We start from the raw sequence: 22,293 nt of genomic DNA on the forward strand, positions 1-22,293 counted from the left end.
CGCTATATATTTTATATTATTTATAACTTGTAAACAATATTAAAGAAGAAGAATTTTTTTGTTATGCAGTAAATAAACAATTTTAATCATTAAGAGTATAAAAGATTAGGGGCATCTTCATTTTGTAGCTGTACTCGTTGCAATCATGTGCAACACCCATAATACATTAGTTTAACTTTGATACATTTTCTGTGAAAATCTCAACCAAATAGAAACCCATCTTTGGTCATCTAGATGCTCCTACTTTCCCAGATACAAATATGACAATTTTTGCATCAGATTTTGGTTTACAAATTATAGGATCTGTAAGTAATATCTCATCTACACTAAGATTTGTTACCAATAACAATCAAAATCTCTCTTTTAGACACGCTAATGAATCAAAACTTGAGATATGCACAGTGCTAAATGAGTTGAACCAATTCGGGTCATCACAACTACTCAGGAATTTATTGACCAATCATAGCTCATGTAGGAGACATTAACATGAGCACCATCACCTAAGAGATGTGTCAAAAGACCTGCTTTATTTGCATCCAAGTAATTTATTATCCACTTTAACATGTTTATCTCTTGTCCGAAATCCCCAGAGTACCTGCAAATATAAATATTTCTTGAGCAGAATGCTAGAGTTTGCAAAAGGCTGCAGAAATGCACAAACTGCTTACCACTTGAAAATTGGAGTGATATGAATTGTCCTCTTCTCCAACTCCACTTCAATTCCATCATTTTCAAAAAACTCTCTAGCTGCACATCTCAATTCTTCTGCTACTCTATAGGGTGAGAAAAACCTCACCTTTGGGCTCGACTTCGTGCCATTACAGAGGCCAAAGTGAACTAACGGATTCAATTTTACAAGAGCAAGCTGCAATTTGGTAGGAACAAATGAATCAAGTTGTTTCTATGAGAAAGAAATTTACTGGGAATTATAAAACACACACGAAAGTTGATGCTGCAGCAATGGATAAATTCATCTCTGTCTCCAAGTTTTGAATAATGAATTAATACCTCTTTTTAAGTCAGCAACACCACCTTCCATTTAATGTTAGAAAAATAAAGTTCTATGTGTCATTGTTTGATTTTGAAGCTTGATGGAAAGGATATAAAGAACATGATTCAAGTTTCGTCCTTAATTTACATGGTTGCTAACGGTAAGTCTTCAATTCAACCAACATGAAATTAACCAAAACCTTAAGTAGAGAAACTGCTTACCTCTAAGCGCCTGTCTCCTGAACCAAATGGCTTAATTAAGGAGTATGGTGACCTCCGATTGCTTCTGAGGATACCATTTTTAATGGTACTAAGAGAATAAGAGTGCCCTCCAATCAAGTACTGGAAATCAGAGAAGGATCTCCTAGTAATCACACCTTCTTCACACCCGACTCTAATGATAGCATGAATGATCATGGCATTGTACAAATTTAAGAAGAAGGCAAGCGTCTCGTTTTCTGATAGTTCCAAGAGATTCACCCGCTGCAGATCTTGGGTCATGTTTACATACCTGTACTTGGGAAAACAAGAAACTAACTTTAGATAAGCAAAATATGATACCTGCCCCCACTTCGTTCTTTTCATGTTCTCTGTAAGTATATCAAAGTACATGCACTTCATAAAAAGACAACTATATTCTTACCAAGACAGTGAAGAACACAGATGCAGGCAAAATAAAAAGGTTTTGCAGAGACAACATGTGAGCCGCTCAATTGGGAAATATTCCTACTCATACTATTAACATTGCACCCTGCTTTGTTATTATTACTTCATTATCATGAAAAATATTATAAACTGTCAATAACAAAAGTCTAGATTCCTTTCATCATGTTTCAGTAATGCAGAGATTATACAGTAGTTTATGCAGGAAAGGGTTCAAAACACATAGCTAGAGCGAGAAAATCCAGGCATTTGCCTTACATTCCCAAGTTTGTTGAAAGTTAAAATTTGACAATCAAACTAATTAGTATCAAAATTGATGAATTCAACAACAAAGCTTGATTAATTTACAAGACACTAAATAGGTAACACGATGAAAATCAGTGATTAGACAACCCAGCCTGTCTATTTTGCATGTAACGCATTCATTATTAGTCACATGGGGATATACACAAAATTGAAGATCCGCAAGAAATAAACTAAGAATGAGCAAATATATGGTACACAGGGAAACACAAGCCATGCATTGCATTCACAATAATATACACAAAAATATAGAACTTGGTGTATTTGTATGTGCCATACCTACGAAATTCTTCACTTTTGCCAATGGCCACATAATCAACACGTTGCCTGTCTTCAGAAGCATAAGACTCAAGAATAGCAAACATAATCTTGGTGAGCCTATCACACACTGCAGCTGCAGCCTTCGGTTCACTATCATTTGTGGCACCACGGAAGTTAAAGCATTTGGAGATGAAGGGTTCGTGCTCAACGAATCTATAGAAGTGGTTTCCCTCCTCAAAATCATTTTCCCTAAAAAAAAAGGAGGTTGACAATGGCAATAATATTACTGAAGGAGTGTAGCTTGTACATTAAAATGCACCTTGTTGTTTCATAAAAGTTCTTTCCTTACCCGAAAACATGGTGGATGAAGTGCTTCTTGCATAACTGTTTTCCAATCTCAACAGCCTAAACATATGTTTGTAATGGAAACCATTTAGTGGAAAATTGCAGTTAGAGCAACAAAATTGGGGACCAAAGTATGTTTGAAATTGCAACATTGAAAACAATGCACATTATGTTAAGAAACTTGAAATTATAACGGTCATGTGCCAATTCTAAATCACATAATAGTCACTACAATGATTGTGGGCCTTAATTTTACTTCATGAATGAATTTTGATTACTGATGCACAGGCAAAACGCTACTAACCTTACAAATGGCAGCTATTAGTCGAGTCCCACTGTGAGCAATTTAATAATAATAATAATAGAATTTATTTAAAATTTAATCTATATTAATTTTAAGATAGATAACTATACATATTTAATAATGTTTACAAATTGGTATAAATTATTTTATCAATTACACCCAATGTTTTATAAAATATATAATTTAGTCATTTAATTTCTATAACTTTATGTTATAATAATTTGTAATTTTCTTTTACTGCATGTAAACTAGTTAGTGTTAATGGATATTGTTACTAAATATAATTTGACAATAACTCAATATATTTTCTAAAATGAAAATTAAATAAAGTTATGGCTGATTAATAATTAAAGAATTAAAATTGAATAAAAATAAATTTTAAAACTAAAATTCTAGACAATTAAAAATTAAAAGATTGTAGTAAAAAATAGGAACTTTGTAAGCCAAATTGAAAAGGCAGAAACAAAATTCCAAAACAAACACAAAATCTCTAAATTAATTTTACCTTATGCATACAAAATATTACCAAATGTATTCTTTAAAGCATGTTGGGATGGAAATTTTGATATTTTATAAAAACATTTAAAATATTTTATAATAAAATTTGAAATTTTTCTTATTTTTAAATTTATACTTCTTTTTTTCATTCTTTCTCTCGTCTACTCGATAACTATTATCGATTTAACTAATCTTAAAATATTATTATTTTATTTGAGGTTTAAATATATTATTATTGATATTAGACTAAAGTTATTTTCGGTTAATATTAGAAATACTCTTAAATCTATTTTTCAATCAAATTTTTTAATTAATATTAATTAAATTTATTTTATGAACAAAGTTATTCAGAATTATTTCCTCCATCAATTTTAACAACAAACACAACAAGCACTAAGTGTAAAACTATACATATTTAAGAAAAACAATTGTGATTTGTTAGACGTTAAAAATCACCCTCTCAAAGTGAAAATGTCAAATCAGAACGGTGAGATTTTTATATTCAAATTTAATTAAATATTTGTAAGTAGTTATCAAATAAAAACTACGTGATTCATGACGTTTTTATTGGATAAAAATATACATATTTTTTTTTTACATTAATATATTCTGGATAAATTCATTTTTAAAATAAGAGAAGTTACTCTTATATTACTTTTTTACAATAGTTTTATAATAAATAAAAATAAAAAACTATTAAATAAATAAATTATGTGATATATTTGTATAAAAATATTATCATAATTTTATAATATTAATGAATTAAAAAGGATTTTAAATTCAGTTTAAAATAATTAATAAATAAATTTTTAATTCAATAAAATAATAATCATATTCTTTAGTGTTTACTCGTCTTAGTTGATAGATAAAATATTTATAGTTGTTATATAATTATTTATTCTAACTGAATTCAATCTCAAAATTCAATAAATAAAAATAATAATAATAATAATAATAATTAAAAAAATATTAAACTCAACATTCATATACCTTGGTAAGAGCGTAGCCATGGTGGCGAACCAGAAGCTCCACCAACTCGCTTCCGGCGAAGCAGTTCCTCGCAATCTTCATTTTCAACACTCTGTCCTGAATCGGCAACCTCTGTCTCAAAACCCTAACCACCTTCAAAACTTCCTCCACTGCTTCCTCCTCCTCCACCTCCTCCGCCGCCTCGTCGAACCCGTACGCCGGAGCCGCCAGCCCTTCCCCTTCGGCCTCTTTTAGCCGCCTCTCCAACTCCTTATTGCCGTCCTTCCGCAGCGCGTTGAGCTCCACCAGCCCTCCGATTAGCTTATCGCCGAAGAAAATCTTCGGCACCGTCGCGCTCCCCGTTCTCTCCAGCAACTCCTTCTCCCGCTCCGCGAACACGTCCACGTTTATCTCCACGAACCTCAGCGCTCTCTCTCTGAAGAAGCTCCGCACCGCACCGCACTCTCTGCAGTTTGAGCGCGAGAAGAAGCTGATCCGCCGCGGCAGGACCGATACGTCGTTTCTCACCGCCACGAAGACCTTCAGTCCCGAGAGATCGAACTCCGTCACGCCGTCGTTCTTGTTCTTCTTGGAGGCATCGTCGTTGTGGCGCTTCAGCGTGGAAATTCCACGCGAGATCGCGGATGACAGCACGTGGCGGCGCTGGTGAAAGAAGTTGCCGAATGCGGTGGAAACATCGACGTCCTTTCGGTGCGATGCGGTTGGGGGCACGGGCTTCGGAAGAAGCGCGTGAGGCTGCAGGATTACCTTGTTTAGAATCTTTTGCGACGACGGCGTTTCTGGTTCTGTGGATTGTGTTGTTGTTCTTATGGATTCTTCTACTTCCAAACCCATTGTGGTTCTGTGTTGTGTGAATGAAGGACGAAAAAATAGATGAAAGTGAGAATGAAGAAGAAATGGAATTATGGTGAATTTAAACTGAGACTTCTCAGATTACAAAGTAAACAAATTTAAAAAATTAACTCAAGTTCTTATCCTAGTATCTACTATTTAATACTATTTTATCAAGAATGATGTGATATTAAAAAATATTCAATTTTAAAATTATATTTAGTCTTTTTTATTTTATCAAACTATAGATATTAATTTTATTTTCTCCACTCGACTATTTCTCAGCTAATATGAGGTTCGGACATATCTTTTAAATTGTGTTTAAATGGATATCGACACTCTTACAATATTCGTAAGACAGATGTTGGTGAAGTGTTCCATTCAAAAAATATTTATTAAATTTCTGACAATTTTAATACGATTCTAATATAATTTTAAAAGAGTTACATTAATTTTTTAAAAACTTAAATTTATTGTATAAATTTTTATTATAATTATAAAAATAATAAACAAATTCTTAATTTTTTTAAACTAAAATATATTTATACACATAAATTTTTATTATCAATTTATATAATTTATAATCATATAATATGTATTTGTGTTATGTAATATGTATTTGTGTTATGTGTCCTATATTTTAAAAATTATATGTACTTTGTATCTGTATCGTCTGAGTGTTTATGTTATATACAGAGGAACTCACACAAACACACAGTGTTCTTTTTTACTCATGTTTTTTTTTAAATTAAATAAATTAGATTTTAATCAATTAAATGAAAATTTAGTTTATAATATTTCAAGTGTGTTTGGTTCTACTGTTTCGTGAATTCGAATCCATCATTCTGATATAGTGAAATTATGAACTATTTAAAATAGTTTCGATTTAATTTATACTACAATTATAAATTCATTATAGGAAGTTAATCTCTTGATTAAATTTCATTAATTTTACATAATAGTTTTGACTCTAAACAGATAAAAATACCTAAATTAGCCTAATTTTTTTATTAAGTTTTCCATAATATATATATATATATATTGTATTCAATTTCGGTATGTTTTATTTAATGCTTGATTTAATGAAAATCATTAACAACGGTAAAAATTTCTTTAACAAATTTTAACAACGACCTTTTCTAAATTTGAATTCAAGACTGCTAGTGAACGGATAATCATTCCACGTGGACTGATTTATAATTACAATAGTTAATATTAATTATTTTAAATACTATTTAATTAAAATTTATTTAATGAGTATTTTTTATTTGACTTATTCAAGTCATATTTAGAAAATTTCTATTTAACATAATTCTGTATTAAAAAAATTGATATTTTTAATTAAATTTTAAAAATATGTGTTTATTGAATATTTAAATTTTTTAATTGAGTTTTTTTATTTAAATTTTTTATAATTTGATGACGTGAATGTTTCTATAGTAAATTGAAAATAAAACACTATTTGAATTGCAAATGACAAGTACGTAGATGTCAAGTAAGTTACAATAGCTTAATGAGGTTGTTGATTAAAAAGCACGTCATGTTTAATTCTATTATTTATTTTTAAAATAACCATTCATATATCTGTTTATGTGCATTTTTTTTTTTCAAATTTGATTGAAAAGTTGACTTCATAAGTTTCTGATAATAAATTATTTAACATTTATTTTAATATTATTAATATAATCTCATATTATTTAAAAATTAAGATTAAAAAAAATTAATTATGATGGAACTCAAAAACTTCTAAACAAACAATAATCTTAACAACATTATTTCAACCTACTTCATAACAGTATTATTAATAAAAAAGAATTTAAGTTGTTAGCATTTATTAACAAATATTGACCACTATTTATTGAAGAAAAAATGAAAGAAATTATTGTTCTGACTGATTTTCCAACAAGAACATAATCCAAAGACTTTGATCGTATTTGTTGGTTAATGCTGAGCTTCCACGTGGTGAAGTCTACGCTTATTTGTTACGTTCTTATTTTATTCTTCTGTCCTAAGTTTTTATAACAAAAACTAAAACTACATTTTTATTTAATTATAAGTTTGACTTTAATCATCACAAATTTTAAAAATATTATTAAAAAGAGAGAACGGCTAAAAACTATATTGATTATTCGATAAAAGTTATTTTTTTGAAAAAAAAAATGTTTTGATATTTGGGTTGTATTTTCAAATTGATTTCAATGCTGAAAAATGTGTAGTTTTAATTATTTTTATACTTAAATTTAATATTCAATGATAACTTTTTATCATGACAAAATTAATAGAAAGACTAGATTCATGTAATGTGTGATTTTAATTATTTAATGACATTCTTTTCTATATCATGATTAAATATTTAATAATAATTTTCCACACTCACAAAATTTTAAATGATTGAATTTATATATTTATCTAAATTCTATTTAAATTTGAAAAATAATTACTTTTAAAATACAATACCGAAATGAAAAATTTGATTAAAAATACATAAAAGAAAAGGACTCGTGAATATAAGAAAAACTTTCTTTTGTCCACAAAACATGAATTAGTATTAACTTTTAAAATAAATAAAAATATATGGAAGATTACACCAAAATTTAAAAAAACAAATCAACTCATGATGGTAGCATAAACATCACATTAAGAGTATAAAAAAATTAATTAAAGACAAAAAGATACATAATTTTTTTTCCTCTAATGGATTGTTTTCATAAAAATAAATTATGTAATCCTATAATCAATCATTTAAAGTAGAAAAATGAATTATTTAATTTTATAATGAATAATTAAAAAAGCAAAAGAGAATATCCAATGTGTTGATGTTTGATTGGAAGTTGGAATTGGATGATGTATCCAAAGTTTAGGGTTTAGGGTTTAGGGAAGGAAGGTACACATCATAACCAAATCACCAACCAACCAATGCTGGCCACAGACAGCACCTAACACAAACAAAGGGAAAAGATACCTTTGAGGACAAAGATACCCCTCTTGCCAAACACATCACACTTTTTTTTTCATTTTTTTTTCATTTTCATCTTCTATCTATGAGTGAACCAATTGATGCACACTCATTTCAATTTAATCACTTCTTTTAAACATCTTAGTTAGTTTTAACATCATTGATTTTTGTTATTGATTGTATTTGTATTTTTGAAATGATTAAATATGTTTTAGTATCTCTATTATAACACGAAATTGTTTTTTTTTTATTCAACATTCAAATACTTGTAATGTTGAAGATCTTACATCGATTAGAGATAAAGACATTTTATTGTGTATAAGTGGGTGCAAACCTCACCACATGAGCCAGTTTTATGAGGTTGAGTTAGGCTTAAAATTCATTTGGTAATATGTGATATGAAAATGATTGGAATAGATCATTTCATTTCTGTATGTAAAATTATTGTTAATTTTTATTAAAGATTATTATTTTTTTTTAAGATTCATTGTTGTTTTGATTGCAGATTAATGTTCATTATAATTAATTTCAATGGATTAATGAGGTGTAATCTCAAATTGAACCAATTTCACCTACAAAATGACTCATTCCAATCATTTTCATACTACAAACATTTAGATGATCTAAAGTTTTAACCAAAAACGAAAACCAATTTCGTAGTATCGAAAAATATATTTAACCATTTTAAAAAACTTCATAAGTTAATACCTTCTTCAAATTTTTAGACTAAATTATGATTTAGGGTAATTTAATATTCAAACATATATATATATATATATATTTAGTAAGGATAATTTTGTAATTTTAGTATCATGGAATGTGGCGATAATCTAGGAGAAATTGGATTGGTTGATTGAGCTAGGAGTGTTGGAGGGGCCATAGAAAGATACCCAAATTACTTTGGTTTGGGTCTAAGTGGGGACATTGTGTGAAATTAGGACTCATTCCATCTTAATTAATTCCTTTTTTTTCAACCCATAATTAAAGGTTTGGGAAATTCACATTCCCAAACGTCTCAACTCAACCAACACTCATATTATAGAAGAAGCACGTTTGTGTTTATGAGACTGCAAAAATTCTCATTTTGGTATTGTAGCTTTAAATATTTTCTTCATAGAAAAATGCTTTCTGTTTAAATCTATCCATCAAGAAGCAATGTTCAAAATTCTAATACGACACGTAGAAGGAGAAAATGTAAAGCTTTTAACATGTATGACTTGGTTTCTTTTAAGGGAAAATAAAGTTGCTGGGTATTTAATAAATTCAAACTAGACAAAAATAAGTATTTACATTCACTTCTTTTACTGAAAAAGTTATTTCTATTTTTAAAGTATTTAAATTAAATTAGTTTGTGTGTGGGGTGTGTATGTAAAAAAAAAAAATTCTCATTTTTTTCTCTCTCTTGCATGCATGTCATATATAAGAGTCTTTTCCTCTAAATTTTCATATTGTGATTTTTTTTATATATTTATTTCTTTAAACTTCATTTTTTTTAAAATTTGATCATATTCTTTAGTAATTGGATAACTCAACATTATTTATATTTGATCAGTTTTTCAATTTGAATAAGTGTTTATTTGTTTTGAAAATCCTTTTTTTATTTTTTTTATTTAAATTTAACATAAATTTTAAGAATTCGCCTATTTGAATTGGAAATTACTTGAGTATAAGGAATTATAGATAAGAAAAACTAACCTTAATAACTATTTTATGATGAATTTGTAATGTAATATAGTTTAGTTGTGAGGATTTTGTATGATATTTATTATCATGTAAAATTGAGATTTGTAATTTGAGCTAATATGAAATATTGAAATGTTACATATTGAGTTGGAGTTCTCTTTGAATTAAGTAAAGTAGATTAATTGTATTATGTGTATTTTGTAAAAAATAAGGTTGTGTTAAAATAAGAATGTAATTTTGAGTTTAAAAAGATGAAATTATGAGTTTAAGTTATAGTATGTGATGTTCTACTAATACATTAAATATTTTTAAAAATAACTATATTACTCAATTTAATTAAGGTGTCTTCTACAACCATATTAAAATTATAAGCAATATATTAATTGATATTAAATAATCACATTAATTACAATTTTTTAAAAATATGTGTTTTAGATATTGAGTTGAGATTATTTTAAAGGGCGTTTTGAACATGTACATGAGTAAAGTTCTATATTTTTATAATAATCTTTTTAATATATACCTGGTTGAATTATATCATTTAAGTTTAGATTGGTTGAATTAAACATATTAATTAACAATGGTATCATGTTTCCTTTAAATTTTTAATGTCGCATCATGTAGAAAAAAAATCAATCAACATGACAAACTAACTATTAATTGGACCCAGAATCACTAACTACACATTAACGTTATTAGAATAAAACGAACGAAAAGATAAAGCAAATTACTTTTTTTTAATCTAGTTTCTTTTTCAATTACATTTTTTTTTCTTTAACAACGAATTTAAAGAATCTATGCCCACTTTTACTCAAATCAATGGCTTGTTTTGAACCAGTTATGATACCTAAATTTTACCAAACACTTGAACTCTTCAACCATTTCCCACCCATGAATGATTCCTCCACAATAACTTTTTTTTTAAAGTCTAGTTTTTTTCAAATTGAAACATTCATCACTTTTTTATATAAAGCTTTTATGTTAAGCATTATTATGCAATTTGACATCTCAAGTATGCTGACACTAAGTAAGAACATTCATCTATCATCACATGAAAAAAAAAATATTATTAAAAAAAGAGAAAGAAAATACAAAATATGGATGATTAGACCAAAATTCATATGTTAATAAAAATGATACATAGATAAACTGTAACTATTTATAAAAAAACTATAAGAAAAGACTAGATGAAAACCTATTACACTAATCAAACGAGTATTTATAAATAAATCCTAACTTAGTCAACTTATCTGCAGACACATCTCCTTCACGAAAAATATGAGTAATAGTAAATTTTATTTTCAACCTTTTTTCCCCCACACTAATAAACCTTCATCACTTTGCATCTGAACCTTTTTCTTATTACTAAATACTCAAATTAAATGATCAAAACCAAAATAATGTTGACGGAAATGGAAAATGATTTTAAAGTCTCCAATATAAAAATAGTATAAATAAAAGTAAATATTTTATATAAAATAATTAGTTAAACTTTTAATAAAAATTAATGAGATTTTTGTATCAATAAAATATTTAAAATATAAAGAAAAAGGAAATGCACATAGACTTGGTCTCCTTACAATTAGTTTGGGGCATGTCCACTGAATATCTTAGGACTGATTCGTTCTTTGTTTTTTAAGGTTATAAATTAATTAACTTAGTCTTCAAGTTAGTGATAAGCATGCATGAAGCAGTCGTCTACTCTCAGTACTATAAGGTCAAATGCCATTATAGTATGCTTCTGCTTTCTTACCAAAGTCAAAATATTATATTCACAAAAAATCTAAAAAAAATATATTAGTACGTATTAGTAATAATAATGATATTATTATTATGTGTATTTATCTACAAATGACACTTGACATTTAAATAAATAAATGAATAAAACACATAATGAAAAAAAAAATAGTAAAAGATTCACATTAAGATTATATAATCCTAAAGGTATTTTTATTCCCGAAATACTCTTCAAATTATACTATTTAGGAGGTATAAATAAATAAAAAATTATAAAATCTAAAATATATTTTTTAAGGTTAAAATGGTCTTTAACTTGATTGATGGGTGCTGCAAAATGCAAGAAATAACCTTTTTTATATTCCAAGAAATATATTGTAAAATGAATGGAAGATAACAGAAGAAAATCTGTGAAGTAAAAAAAGTGAATGTCTTGTTTGAATTATGTTTAGATTTTATTTTCTGTATTTTATAATTTTTTTGGGATCACTCAGTTCACTTTAGAATGAGTTCTTCTTAATGTTATATTTAGAATATATTCTGAAAATTTTATTTCAAAATAAATGGAAGTAACCCAACAATTTTATTGGATCCTAGAAGAAATTTTGGTATATTCTATATCTCGGATTGACTAATTGAGTCCAATTATATTAACTTATAACAAATGCATTTTATCATTATTTAGATAAACAATTATTATACTATACTTTATCTTTTAAAGTTTAATGTGAAACTTAGGAAAAGAGTATAAAAATAGTATTATGAATGAGTATAAAAATTACATCTTTTTACAATCAAAGAAATATCAATGAAGCATGACCATTACAGAGAAACACATTTAAAATAGATAATTGCTTCCTGCACCTGTCAATTTGAATCTGCACCTCCACAAGTTTTAAAATGACTATTTTATCCTTTTCTTAAAGTGAATTCCAAATTACTTGTTCTGGAAATTTTTCTAAAACATACTTTTCGAAATTCATAAAATACATTTTAGAACAATTTTTGGGATAAAATTTTTAAAATACATGAAATACATTTAAGAACAAACTTTCTCAAACAAAATTTCTGGAATAAACTTTATGAAACGTAAACAATACCTTTTAGAATATCTTTTTCAGAATAAATTTTCAGAACAAGTTTTCTGGAACACAATTCATGTGTTCTGGATAGGACTTTTTAGAACAATTTTATTTTGTGCTTTTCTTTTGTGAGGGAGAAACGGGGTATTTTGGTTATTTCATCCAATTGGGAGGTGCAGGTTAAAAATGGGGAGTGCAGGTTAAAAATGGGGAGTGCAGGAAGTAATTATCTTTAAAAAAACATCTTGGGACATATAAAAGATTTAGACATTATTGTGGGTGGTGGCTAGTGAAAGCTTGACATGTGAACCTTAATTTCCCTGCACAATATCTCCAATTCTTGTACTCTTTGTTCCATTCTCTGAAGGTTTTGTCTGATATCTTCTTTGTCTTCTAAGAATGAATCTGTGTTGTGATAGTAAAGAATGTTTTGGGAGGGAATTGGTAAGTGAGTTGATGGAAGATTGGGTTGTTGAGAAATAAGAGCCTGCATTGCAATGATTGGAGGTATTCTAGGGTTCTTTGCAAGATCTTTACAAACTTCAAAGCTGAGTTTGTTGTAATTAAGACATCTACACAATCTTGACCTCTCCTCAAATGCCACCATTGGATGAGACTGCATTTCATAAAACACTGATTTTAATACTACAACTGAAATTTTTGTATGAATCCTGAAGAAGAAAATTGGTTTTCACAACTAAAAGCTTTGTGCTTTGCAGGATGAGAACAAAAATACATTATAATAAGGCCAAAATTTGTCAAAATTCCAGATAATAAGAACAGATTTTTTTAAAATATTGCCAACATTTGGCCAAGGTCACTTGCCATCTGATCAGGGCACTTCCCTTATCTTTTTGTTTTTATTGAGTTTTGGAAATTTCACAATTCTTATAGTAAGATAATAACATGTAACTTCACTAGAGTCACTAAATCAATTCAATGGTGAAGTGCTGATAAAAATAAATCAGTGCTGAAGTATAAATATGAGGTTCGGATACTGGTCTTAAATGACGTGTTTATGTCATACATACATATCGATCATCGATATTTGTACCATAGTCATAGAACACGTATCAGTGAAGTGTTTAGAGTTTAGTCATAGAACACGTATCAGTGAAGTGTTTAGAGTTTAGGATTTAAAGTGTTGATTAGTGTGAAAATGACTGTGTTATGTATAGAATATAAGAAAAAATAAACAGCTTCAATGTATGGTAAAAAGGGTATCTGATATCCACCTGAAGATAGATGTCGATGGCTCTGTAAACTCCATCAAAGCAACTTCTAGCACAATCAGGCAAACATTCTGCAACTGCAAGAAATTTAGTGACCTTCAGGTTCTGATCAGGGGATATCTCTATCAAATACTTGTCAACTAATCTACCAACTTTTTTCAACTTCTCCACACACCCTCCATCAGAGCCATTCATATAAACAAATTGCTTAATCAATCTTATCACACATGTTACATCATAACATAGCCCTATATGGTGCCCAGAGACCAGTAGATCATCCAAGGTTGCTTCCTCAAGCACCCCACCAATCAATCTCTCAATTTCAATTCTGCAATCTCTACTCATCCCAAACCTTGATACAATCCTCAGCACCCAAAAAAGGCCTCTACAAGAAAAACTCTTGTCACCACCAAATGTGATCCCATAAACAGCTGTATCTGCAAGACCAGCATAACCAACACTGTTGTTGCAGTTAATCTCTTTTGTTTGAGTCACTTTTTTCAGATAATGAAGCAGAAATCTTGTGAGAATTGGGTTGTTGTTGTCTCTTTTGTAAGCTCCAATAGTCTGGAGAATCTTCTCAATGATCTTTGGGGGTAAAGTAGCCAAATCCTCAAACCACCATTCTTTGTTTGCCAAATTTGACTTTACAGTCTTGGAAGTAACTTGTGTTGAATAAGAAAATGTCTTGGCACAATTGCTCTCAGGAGATGAAGGGGATGATGAAGATGAGGAGGTGAAAAGATTTCCCTCAAAATTTTGATCCATTTTTGCCAAGAGGGCACCAATGATATTCTCTAACAGAGCATAGTTATCAGCATATGTATGAAATAGTTCATAGTTCTTGAGACTCACAAGTATTTCATTCCATGTCCAGCAGTGGATTCCCTGAAGAAAGGTTTCTGTTTGCTGCAAGAGGTTGTTGCAGAAGACCTCCTCAGTCATTTCCAGATAAAGGGCACAACAATGGAGGAGAAGCACGTTCGAGACAGTGATGGGGATTTTGCCATGGTTGTAGCAGAATCTTGAAACCAGCTCAAACCCTTCTGACCCTCCTGGGAAATCATTGATTTCAATGCTCATGGTCTTGCTGTGGCACATTCTCTTTTCATGGTTCAGTCTTTTTTTTATTCTTCCACAGTATTTTGATATGAACTTCTGCAAAAATAAATGAACTAGATAAAATATCTTTTCCTGAACTTAAGATTGTAAGAGAAAAAACCACCTAGAAAAGGAAAACAACAACGAATTCCTAGAGATATACCTTGTCCAAAAGAAATGTTTCTTCATCATTAATGTGGATTTGCAAGTCACAGTGCTTCGGCATAACTGCTTCTCCCGCATTGAGCTAACAGATGAAAATTGTATTTTACCAAAATAGAAAGGAATGATTATATATAAGAGAATCATAGTATCTTACCCTATCTCGTGGCTAATGTAGAGTTTCATTATTTTAATATAGAAGAGGGTGCTTCATTATTGTAACATTTGTCGTGTTGCATGAACAAGTTGGCTAATACAGAATATAAGATAGATTTTGAAAGAAAATGACAATGATGTTTTGTGGTTGAAAACTACTTGGGTACCGAATGACAATGGAGTCTGTGAAGGTTTGTCTGACAGAGTGAGAAGGTGAAGATCAAAGCATTTTGTTAAATAGTTTTCGGTGTGTGATGTACATGCATGCGTTGGCTTTGGAGTTTGGATTTACTTAGGGATGTACTTTCAAAACATGTGAAGATGAACACTGTTGTGGACCCTCGTATCCATTATTATTTCAATAGTGATGTTAGAATGTTCATTCTAACATTCCTCTGGGTGAAATTGTAGCATGTTATAGTAATTAATGGTATGAAACCATAGTTTAATTTATGAAGTTCGGACACTCTTCTTAAATTTTAGTGTGTCAATGTATGATATTTGTATCGGAAACCGACACTCATATGATACATGTATGACACGTATCTGTGAAGTATCAAATTCAAAATTATTAGTTAGATTTTTGACAATTATAATGCGGTTCTAACACAATTTTAAAAAAGAAAAATACATTAATTTTTTAAAAATACAAACTTTATTTTATAAATTGTTATTATGATTATAAAAATAAAAATAAAAAACAAATCATTGTGAACCAGTCCTGAAAAACATATTTCTGCTAAAAAAAACCAGGAACATACTCGTGCACGCAAATCTTTATTATCAAATTATATAATATATAGATTTGTGTCTCGTGTCCTACATTTTAAAAAATTTACGTATTTTCGTATCCGTGTCCGTATCGTATCAATGTCCGTGTCAGTGCTATATAGTTCATAACACATTAAAGAAAACATTTGGTAGTCCTAAATGAAAAAAAAATTATAATCTCAATGCAAATGGGTCTAGCCTTTACTAATGGTGTGTTTTCTGAATTTTTATGTTTAAATTTAACTAAAGGATAACAATTTCAAATTCATAATCAAACATTTAGAAAAAAAATTGATGAATTTGATACCCAAAGTTTGATTTTGTTTTCTTGTAACATATAAATAATTTAAAAAATAGTTAGGAAACAGAGTCAAAATATAGTACTATATTTTCATTTCGTATGTCAACAAATTAATAGAAGGAGTTACTATATTTTTACTGTTTTCTAACTAGATTATTTTCTAAGTAAATTTTTTAAATCGTTACAAGAAACAAAATTCGACTTAGGAAACAAAAATTCATCATTTTTTTAAAATATTCATTATAAATTTGAAAATGTTCTCATTTACTAAAGTTTAAAAATTAAAAATTAAAAAATACAAAAGAGTAAAGGCTAGGTCCAAATTGTATTGAAATTATAAAAGTTATTTAATTTAGGATGTTATGACTTTAAATCATTAAACTACGATAAACGCTACATCTCTATTCAAATATGATAATTATAAAAAAGGTTTGATAATATAATTTAAAAAATATTATCCTCATTTGTAAGGATAAAATAATGTATACATTAGTTTTTATAGCGAAATACATATTTTAATTACATTTTCTATAATTATGTTAATTTTTAATATTTATTTGATAAACGGTAAGATTTGATCATTACAATATATTGCAACATATAATTATTTTCTTAATAACTTTTGATATAGTTAAAAAATTAACTAATTATTAAATTTTTCAATAACACATAAAAAGATTCAATAAAAAACATTGAAAAGAAATGGAAAAAGAGAAACCATTAATAAAAAAAAAAATCTAACATTTTAAAGATGAGTGGTGAAGTAAAGAAACAAGACAAATTAAAAAAAGTAGTCATGCTATAATTCATCAATCTCATTAATACAAAATCGATTGTAAAAACTAGTGTACTAATTAATTAAAAGATGGAGATAGTTTTGGTTATCACTATCTGCTCTTAACTTACATGATTAATTTTTTTAATAATTTAAAAAAAAAATCATGTAAGTTTACTTAGTACATTGGTTTGTAAACCTAATTTTGTACTAAAAAGATTGATGAAGTAAATCATGATATAATTTACTTAATTTTTCTTTACTTTGTCACTCATCTTTAAAAAGTTAGAATATTCTATTTATCAATAACATATTCTCTTTTTTCATTCTTTTGTTTTTCTATTTGTCTTCTCTCTCTTTAGAATAATAGCTTATACAAAAATTTATTTTAAATTATTAAATTTCTCTTAAAAAAGCTATATAATTTTTTAAAATTTCATTTTACTTTTATTTTTTCCATGTTTTTTATTAATTTTTTATATTTTATGTAAATATCTAATAATTAGAGTTAAAAAATTAAATATGACAAATTTTATTAAGAAAAAAATTGCATTTTTGATATATTTTAATGATCAAATCTTACAATTTTGTAGATATATATTAAAATACTCTAAATATTAAAAAAAACGTAATTAGAACAAGTGTAATTAAAATATATATATATATATATTCGATTATTTTTTAAAATTATTCAATTATAAAAATTAATGGACACAGAATCTTATAAAAAAAGAATAATATTTATTTAATTATATATCAGAATTTGTATAAATATAATATTTAACTGCAGGTATAATAATTTCTCAACTCAATGATAGTTTTTTTTACTAAATGTACAGAGATAGGGATATACTATCTTCAGAAAGAACAAATACTATATATATACATACATGTTTCTTACAATGCTCCCATCATAATATTTCTAGTTAATAAAGACATGAAAATGAAAATTACATATCAAAATTAATAAAACACTCACTATTATGTTTTGAATGTGTTAATGACTATAAATTACTAAATTACTAAATGTGTTAATAATGTCTATTTCATTGTGATAGAGAAAAAAATAATAATAAAAAAAATAATTGCTAGAATGACAAAATAAAATAAAAAATAGACTGATAGATTACCTGACGAACTATTATTGATTTTTTTTCATACAAAAATTAGATATTCAAACAAATATATCAAGTAAGACATGAAAATACTTATTCGTGTCTAACTTACATTATTATTCTTTTTAAAGACATTATGACTTAACTTAAAAAAAATGTCTTTAAAAAAAGCGTAAGTTATACCTTTAAACAATGAAAACAAAATATATATTCATCTTTTACTTAATATACTTATTTGAACATCTAAATTTGCATAGAAAAAATCAATGCAAGATCATCAGGTAATTTACTTAATCAATTTTCTTTATATTTTGTTGTCATTCATCTTCAAAAGTTAAATTATTTTTATTAATTATGTATTCTTTTTCATGTTGTTTTCCTGTTTATTTTATTCAATCTTAAAATAATAATATTTTTCAATTTAAAATTTGTCAATTTTTTCAGAATTAAATTAAATATAAGATTTGATATAAAAAAAATAGAAAAAAAAATTACCTCACTCATTCTTTGATGAATCTTTGCACTGATCCTATAACCATGCGTGGTTTTTCACTGCCAAATGCAAACCTTCGGTCAAAAAAGTTTCACACCATGGTTTCTTTAATGTATCATGGTTTCTTATAGATTTCACCAGATCTGACAGGGACAAAAAGAAAACCAATAAAATGCAAATGAAACGCAACATTTTTTTTTCTCAAATACAGAAGAAACACGACAACATCATTCTAGTGTGTATGGTATAAAAATAAAGATAGAAGGTTAGAATTAATTATATTGTCGTATAAAAATATTAAGATAAAAAACAATCATGTTATTATAAGAAAAAGAAAATTCATATACAAGCGTATTACAAAAGACATGACCACATTAAATATATAAATATCATACCTGAATCCTTCTTCATCTTCATGTTAACCAGTCAAGTTATTTTCTATACATGGCATCCATTAAAATTAAATAATGGAGATCTGTCCAAACAAATAAAGCATGAAAAATTGACCATAATACTGTGTAGTTAACAAAAAAAATCAGATCTACGAGATTGTTCAGAATTAAATTAAATTTGAAAATTAAAAAAAAAAATATAGAAGTAAAAGTAAACTCAACTGAGTAAGCCATGGTGGCGGCATGAAGAAACTGACCAACCACGCCACCGCAGGAACCGCCCCGCATGGTGGTTTCTCACGGCCATGCAAACCTTCAGTTCAAAGAGTTTGAACTCCATCGTCTAGGGTTGTTGTTGTTCTATGAAGCATTGTGGTTTTGGTGATTGAGCTTAGGGTTTTTAAAGCAGAAAAATGAGGCGAATGCAGAAGAATTGAAAGCGTTTATTGTTTCAATGCAAAAGGGTTGGGTTTCTCCCAAGTAGCAGGTGAGACTGCACCATTTAGGGCAAAACCAAAGCATGCTTCAGTCACTTTCTCCGAAGCAACAAGTGGGTCTACATTTTTATTTATATATTATTATTTTTATATTTTTTTTTGGATTATAAAAATTAACCTTAAAAATAATTATTAAACAAGTAAATCATGATATTAGAAAGTATAATAAATTCATAACTTACAAAACAAAGTTTATCTATAAACGGCTAGAAATATGTATTTATCTAAACTTTCACTTTCATGGATTTTTGTATTATCAAATATCACATTAAATGTAAAGTAATATCACAGATAGTGTGCACCCTGGTGCATATTTATTATATTTTTCTATAATATAGTGCAGTGAAAGTAATGAGAGTAGACTTTTTTTTTAATGTGTTTGAAAAAAAAAATTATTTTAATGTAAGTGGAGATTCATAATTTTAACAATTTGATAAAATAATATTTAAAATATATTATCATGTAATTCACTACCGATACTTGATGTGTTACATTTTTTTCATTTATAAAGAAAGGTTCTATATGATTTTATTTTCATGTTCGCATTCATAAAATTAAATTCCAAAAAATGTATTAAACAAATAATTTATCATATTTATGGTTTTAAGAATTAAAAACATTCATTCTAAATTAGTATCTCAGTAAATAAAGATAGAAAGTTTGATGTATAAAAGAAAGTTTCATGAAATAAACACTAAAAATTTATAAATTTTTCTGGAAACAGAGAGCATTGCAGTTTCTGTTTCCATGCGCAATTTGAATCATCTATTTTTCACATTTCAACAACTCAATTTAATGAAAATAAACGTATTTATCCATATTTATTATCTACTTACTCTTATCGTAGTTTTCAATTATAGTTTTGTCTATTTCATTACAAATTTAAATGTGTCACAAGCTTTTGAAAAAATATTTTCAATTATTTTAAATATATAAATAAATGTCAATAAAAATAGTATATGATCGATAAATATTTTTTTATGTATCTGACTAATAGGTTAATCGTTGTGACGATTTATACAGAGTCGATAGTTTTTGGATAGGGAATTTTCTCAGTAGTCTATAAAAAACATCGTAGATCTTCCAAGTTTTCGGTGTTCGAATACTAATAGGGTCAATTTTTAAATGGAGTTGGAGTCTTTGTACAATAAAAGGGGAACTTAGACCGACCGTTTTGACAAAAAAAAAATATTGCATACCCTCTTATTCTATAAAGACCTTGAAGAATTTCCTTGTAAAATATTTATAGAAGGTTGTGTAGGAGGTAAAAATAATATTATCCAAATGACTGATAAGTGATAACCAGTTCACAGGATTGGTCAGATGGGAGGTATAGTAATGAAGAAATGTCTCGTCTCGTCAGGAGAGGGATGTAAATGAAACATATCACAAACAAGTCGGAAGGTCTGAAAAGAAGCTCATGAGTTGAGGTGAAGCTGAGAAGGAGCAACGTTGAGAATGTATTGATTTTTTTTTATCAGCAAAGAATAAATAAAATAAAATGAGGTACTTCAGGGGTACCCCAACCCTTATACAAAAACCAAAAACAAGTTTCCTTGCACCAGCAAGTATCCACCAGACCTTACATGACAATACCCAAAAACACGTATAAAATACCAGATACAGAGATCCCCCAACCCTATATTGAAACACGCCCTCAAAACAGGCACAAAATCCAACAGTTGAAGAAGATCTTTACTAGCATTCTGACCTACATCAAACTCAATGTCAAATACAACAATCGAACCTACAAAAGAGAGCATAACCAGAAAATCCTGCACAAAACACAAGCAACTTCCAATCGCAACCCAAGGCACACACATCAATCCATCCATGTCAAGGAAACCTGCACAGAACATACCACAACTTCCAAACCTGGGTACAAACATTAGATAGGAGCAGCAAATCAATCTTTCAAATATCTCATACAACAATGGGGTTTCAAGCACCAGTCTGAGTAAGAGAAAGTAGCGAGCTTTTCTTTTACCGTGATCCAAGACCAGGTCTTTCTTTGTACCACAATGAAAACCTCCACTGCGTCTACCCACCCGTTCTAAAAAACAACCTTATTCCTATGATTCCAGATTTCACTTACAATGCCTACCTAAATGCCCCCCAACACCTAATAATGGTATATTTCAAACCTATTGGTTTAAACATCTTAAAATGCCTTTGTGCATCACAATGTAACACCAAAGAGGCCCCTAGCCACTTAATACACAAACCCCAAATTCTCTAAGAGACCTTACACTCAAAGAATAAATGTCTTACCGATTCTTCTTCCATACCACACAAGGGACACCGAACGCACGCCAAAGGTATACCACATCTCAAAAGATTGTCCTTAGTGGCAATAACATTACATAACACCCTCTAAGCCGTAAATTGTGTCGAAGGTATAGTCTTTAATGTCCAGAGTTCCGCAAAGGAATTCTCAACCATTGCAGGCTCCCCCCATGAGAAAACTATAGGCTGCCTTCACAGAGAAGTCCATAGAATCAACATCCCTCCAATGCCATTTGTCGGTCTTATTTTCACTCTCTCTTGTTAACCTCTTGTTATCCAACACCTGCAATAAACTGTCAGCCAAACTAGATTCTCACACAAAGAGATTCCTTCTCCACCTCAACTGCCACGACCAACTATTATTAATCC

General features: G+C 28.4%; 2 protein-coding genes across 3 annotated transcripts; both read right to left on the minus strand.

Moving 5' to 3' along the window:
- Positions 1–93: 93 nt before the first annotated feature.
- LOC137806072 (uncharacterized) lies at positions 94–5,319 on the minus strand. Of its 2 annotated transcripts, XR_016519688.1 has the most exons (7): positions 4,355–5,319; positions 2,567–2,622; positions 2,236–2,466; positions 1,213–1,501; positions 669–865; positions 388–595; positions 130–356 (listed from the first exon to the last, which is right to left on the minus strand). XR_016519688.1 is itself a non-coding variant. In XM_090300661.1 (6 exons), exons 1-6 carry the CDS (start codon positions 5,186–5,188, stop codon positions 442–444), a joined length of 1,761 nt encoding a protein of 586 aa, XP_090156787.1. In that variant the 5' UTR covers positions 5,189–5,319; the 3' UTR covers positions 94–441. The 2 variants fall into 2 exon arrangements, 1 of the variants encoding a protein (XP_090156787.1); XM_090300661.1 differs by having other exon boundaries at positions 94–595.
- A 6,970-nt stretch (positions 5,320–12,289) lies between these two features.
- LOC137806073 (BTB/POZ domain-containing protein At3g19850) lies at positions 12,290–19,515 on the minus strand. The gene is made up of 6 exons (XM_068606002.2): positions 19,364–19,515; positions 19,145–19,224; positions 18,752–18,892; positions 15,140–15,223; positions 13,879–15,033; positions 12,290–13,259 (listed from the first exon to the last, which is right to left on the minus strand). The coding sequence occupies exons 3-6, from the start codon at positions 18,758–18,760 to the stop codon at positions 12,930–12,932; spliced, it is 1,578 nt and encodes a 525-aa protein (XP_068462103.2). The 5' UTR covers positions 18,761–18,892; positions 19,145–19,224; positions 19,364–19,515; the 3' UTR covers positions 12,290–12,929.
- Positions 19,516–22,293: the final 2,778 nt, after the last annotated feature.

The sequence above is a fragment of the Phaseolus vulgaris genome, chromosome 3 (genome assembly GCF_051622355.1).
Source record: "Phaseolus vulgaris cultivar YP4 chromosome 3, ASM5162235v1, whole genome shotgun sequence".
Taxonomy (NCBI): domain Eukaryota; kingdom Viridiplantae; phylum Streptophyta; class Magnoliopsida; order Fabales; family Fabaceae; genus Phaseolus; species Phaseolus vulgaris.